The 4896-nt window shown below is 26.7% G+C and overlaps 1 protein-coding gene across 1 annotated transcript; it reads right to left on the bottom strand.

The window, feature by feature from the left end:
* Positions 1-850: 850 nt before the first annotated feature.
* Positions 851-4504, bottom strand: LOC112798280 (protein TWIN SISTER of FT-like). Its single transcript, XM_025841532.3, has 4 exons — positions 4144-4504; positions 3988-4049; positions 1614-1654; positions 851-1518 (listed from the first exon to the last, which is right to left on the bottom strand). The coding sequence occupies exons 1-4, from the start codon at positions 4348-4350 to the stop codon at positions 1286-1288; spliced, it is 543 nt and encodes a 180-aa protein (XP_025697317.1). The 5' UTR covers positions 4351-4504; the 3' UTR covers positions 851-1285.
* Between the last annotated feature and the right edge of the window lie 392 nt (positions 4505-4896).

Raw genomic sequence — 4896 nt, 5'->3', positions numbered from 1 at the left:
GTTAATGAGAAGTAAAAGACAGTAAGTTAAACTTGGAGAAAAAGCCATAAGATATATATCTCATATTTTCTTTGTACATCTTTCTATTTTATGTCATGATCCTGTGAGAATTTCCTTACAAGTTGGGTTAGCATTTGACTGTTGAAAGTTAGGTTGAGTTCTAGTCAAACTCAAATTGGGTTAGAATCTGGATTTGTTTCAGATAGGATTCGGTAGATCCTAGAAAATTATTGGTGTTTGTAATCTTGTGAAAAAGATAGTGAAATTCCATCATAATTGTGATCGAGACTTGATGTAGGCTACATTACACTTAGTAGTTGAATCAGGATATATCTGGGTGTCACTCTTTTCTTCTCTACTCTATTTTTGTTTTAGGAGACAAAAAGAGGAGTCTCTTTACTCGACAGGAGACAAAATAAAAATATCTCCTAAGTTCTTTTAATAATACAAAAATAGTATTCAGCAGCAAAGGAGGCCAAAATTCAACCACCCATTCCCTTTGTTACTGATAACCATCCATTATTAATTTTGTACAAAAATTATTTATTTATGTCTCTTTCGTTTAATATATTTATTAAAATAACATTATTATTATTATTATTATTATTATTATTATTATTATGTAAATCAATGAAAGAAAATGAATTGATTGCACAGTATTTATGTACTCTTTCGTAATTTTAAAATTTAAATTAAATATAAAAAGTCAAAATAGATAAGAATATAAAACTAAATATTAAAACCAATTTTTTTTTTCAAAATCCATTAAGAGTCATCCTTCAATTCGTTATTTAGAAAGTAAATTCTAATATTAACCTTAAAAAAATATAAGATACAGCTCAAACTTATATTTGACACAAATCATCACTGCCTTGTTTTTTATTTTTTGGTTCTTATACATTACACAACACACATTCGTTCACATACACTATTACTACTAATATGGGTTTTATATTTCTCATCGAGAATTTGAACCTAGGTACAGCTCCTAGTGAGGCAGGTGCTGCTGCCATTGATCAAGGGCTTCATCAGTGCCTTGTTTAATTCAATAACTAGTACAACTTTCAGACCCTTTTGAGTATTATTATTATATAGTTTTGGGTCATAACAACGGTAGAGAAAATAATAGTAGTTTTTTTATTTTTGTTGAAGGATAGAGGTCAAATTTTGGTGATGGGTTTAGGTTTTAAATGAGTAGTGTTTTAACACTTATGAATTAAAAAAGCCCATTTTGGTAAATTAAGGGTGGGCCTAAGCCCATTTTTGGGTTGAAGGAAGGATAAAGCTAAATGATGATTCTCCTTCCACCCCAACCGCTCTCCCGCTGGCAATTGAAGTAGAGAGCAGCAACAGGAGTTCCAAGATTGTAGACTTGTGCGAAGTCACGAGTGTTGAAGTTGTTACGCCATCTTGGAGGGTGTATCACTTCTTGCCTCCTCATTTGTTTGTACAACACAAACACCATCCTATGTATTCCTGCTATTGGTCTTGGGCTTTCGTATCCAACTATCTCTTGTCCTGCATTTGTTACCTTTCACTTAGTTAAATTTTCGTTTATTTAATAATCACATTATTCTACATAACAATGATATGTTAATTGATTGACTGCTTACCGAAGCTCGTTCCTGTCGTCCCTGGAATATTCATTACCAACCTAAACCATGGTTTAAGATCGAAGCAAAACTCATCAGTGATATATAGAGATATTTTTGAGTTATTAATTAGGATATGATACATAGTTAGAGAACGTATTACTATGGGATACATGTTGATTGCATTGTCATGGCTTCAAAAAAATATGTCATGCTACAATGAGTAATGTGTGTATTATATTCTTAGATAATCTTAGGCCGTTTGAAAAGTTTTAAAAGTTATTTTTTGAATTTTTAACTTATAAAAAGTAATAGTATTAGTTAGAACTGTTCAAATTTAAACCAGAGGTGGAGCTACATACTGCGAAAGGGGGCAACGGCCCCTAATTTTAAATGTTTACATGTAAATTATATGTAAATTTCAATTTAGCCTCCTCAAAAAATTATTTTAATATTATTTTATTGTGTAAATATTTTTAGCCCCCCTCTAATGTTTATTCTAGCTCCGCCCCTTAAATTGTTCATTCAATTCAATTCAAACCAAAAATCGATTAAAACCGCACTAATTTAGATTTGATTGAATTCTATTTTTGTAAACTGCTGGATCGGATCGGATTTTGGATCTACTTTTCATAACTGATTCAATCCAATCCAAACCGTTTAATGTGCTATAATTATTAGTTTATTATTATATTTAAAATTATATTTATAGCATGATCAATTTGTTATACATTTTTATATTATATATGTATTATTCTTATTTAATAAATATTTTATGTTTAATATGTTATTTATTTATTTATTTTAACTAACCTATAATTTTATTTGTATTGTTATGTTATCGTTGGTTTTTTAAGATAATATTGAGACTTGTTATGTCATTGTTGATTATTTAAAAATTGATGTTGAGATTTGTTATATGTATTTAATTTGTTTAATTTACAAAATCGCAAATCCAATCTAATCAAAACCGCTTGAAATTAGATCGATTATTTAAAAAGAAAAAATCATCCAATCTAAATCGCACCGCAAGTAAAATTAGTGTTTGGATCATATGAGTTTTGGTCTCAAAACCGATCCAAACCGCACTGCGAACAACACTTAGACTATTAATGTCTGATACAATTTTCAAAACTAAATTATAACTTTCTAAAAAAAACTATTTAAGTACTTATAAGAAAATTTAAAAAAAATAACTTCTCTCATAATAAAAAATTTGTTATCACAATTTTTTTAAATAAGCACTTTTAAAACTAAAAAATTAAATACAAAATAATTTATTTATAAATTATTTTTAATATAAGTATTTATTATTTAAACTATTTTTTCAAAAAAAAAATTTAATTAAACTATTTGCCTAAACTGTACCTTAATATTTTATCATTAGCTTACATATATCACTTCTGTTTCCATTACCAGGAAACTTTTTTCACATGTTAATGAAGTCTAGAATAGTTAAAAAATTGTAAATTATTTTAGGGTATAGTATAAAGTGATGAGATTAGTTCATTTTTAATTTTAATATAAATTTTGAATTTTCATGTTACTTGCTAAAAGAATTTTGAATTTTCTAAAATTTATACTCTCAAACTGAGATTATTCTTTTTTATTTTAAAATTCAAACATTTTTTAATAATATTACTTAAATGGAATATCAATTAATAATATTTTAAAATTTTTTAAATAATAGAGACTTCTTATTTAAAGCTAACAAATTTTATTATTATATTTTGGTGAAAACAATAAAATTTATATTTTTTATCTCTATTTTCTTTATAAAATTTTAAAAATAAAATATACAAATACAAATCAAACGATCCCTTAAATTTAATAGGTTTTCACTTAAATATTAACTTCAACTATATCATACATATATTGAATGTGACTATTTATTTTGGGTCATGTAATTTTTTTATTATAATTAGACACTTTCAAAAATTCAAGTAAGATGTGAGTTACACTGTTACATACAAGAAAAGCACGGTCAACGTTATACTACAGTTTTTAGGCTAACAAATTTTAAGTTTTTTATTTAAATAAAAAATTCATTATTTACCGATTTAAACGCAGACACAGAATATATCATTTTGTACATTAAGCTGTGTTTTCACAGGTAAAGAATACGAAAATAAAAAATTATATTAATACAAAAAATTTTTTTCTGATTTTTGCATACTCTTAATACAAAAATGTATTCTTCTATTTCCGTATTTTTTAACTGTAAAACACAACTAAATGCATAAAATAATATATTTTTGCATCGCAATAAAATAATAATTTTTTTATTTAAATAAAAGACCCTCAAATTTTAACCATTTATAAGGAAACAGTACTCACAGAATTCAGTCATGTAACTATAGCAGACACAGATGGAGATACAGAACTATGGACTCACCAGTGTAAATACTCTCTCATATTTGGATTAGTAGGACTAGGTGCATCAGGGTCCACCATTATCTGCATCATAATATACAGATATAGTTATTCATTGTATGAAATTTTAAAATATACGGTAATAACAGAAAACTACAAAGTAGTAAATTCTACGTACCAGAGTGTAAAAAGTTCTAAAATCATCACCACCAACGTCAACTCTTGGTTGATTGATAATTTGGGATGGCTTCAACTCCAAACTATTAACAACTTCTGAGTTATTGTGATATACAATCCTCAGAGAAACACAACTTACAAAAGGATCAACAACATCTCCGATTACCCCTCCAACAGCAAGAGGGTCCATTATTGTTGTTCTAGGCATACAGCTATATATGTTTACGTCAGTTTGTTTAACTGTCTGTTGTCAAATTTTACTAAAACGTGAGAGGGCTTATCCCCTATTTATGCGTTTAGCTCCCTTCAATGTGACTACCGAGTTCAAAAAAAAGTTGATTAATATTAATTTAAATAAAAATAAATATAAAAAAATGTCGATCATCTATTAAATATTTAAAAAAACTAAATATTTCTTATTTAAAAAAAGAAGCATATCTTAAAAAGTGTAAACTAAAGATACTTGAGATATTTATGAATATCTTATGATTGATGTCTAAAATATATATGTGCATATATACTTTGGTGGAGTTCCTTAATTAGAATAATAATAAAATATTTCTAATTCAATATTAGGACCGATCTAATAATCAAAAGAAAGTACTAATTTAAAGTTTAGTAGTTCATTACTTGGACTTTCTATGCACCATAGCAATAATAATTGAGCCACATGATTTTTTTTTTTTTGATATTAATAGTTCGTGCATGAACTAAAATGAAAACAAACCAAATCTTCCATCCATTTTAAAAACAA

Source organism: Arachis hypogaea, chromosome 14, assembly GCF_003086295.3.
Source record: "Arachis hypogaea cultivar Tifrunner chromosome 14, arahy.Tifrunner.gnm2.J5K5, whole genome shotgun sequence".
Classification (NCBI taxonomy): Eukaryota; Viridiplantae; Streptophyta; class Magnoliopsida; order Fabales; family Fabaceae; genus Arachis; species Arachis hypogaea.
Note: the sequence above shows the minus strand (reverse complement) of the source record. Positions and strands in the feature narration are given on the sequence as shown.

Coding starts and splice junctions, on each gene's coding strand:
- LOC112798280 (XM_025841532.3), bottom strand. CDS start 4,350: ATGCCTAGAACAACAATAATGGACCCTCTTGCTGTTGGAGGGGTAATC. Junction 4,050..4,143: donor TTAGAACTTTTTACACTCTG/GTACGTAGAATT, acceptor ATTATGATGCAG/ATAATGGTGGACCCTGATGC. Junction 1,519..1,613: donor GACGACAGGAACGAGCTTCG/GTAAGCAGTCAA, acceptor TAACAAATGCAG/GACAAGAGATAGTTGGATAC.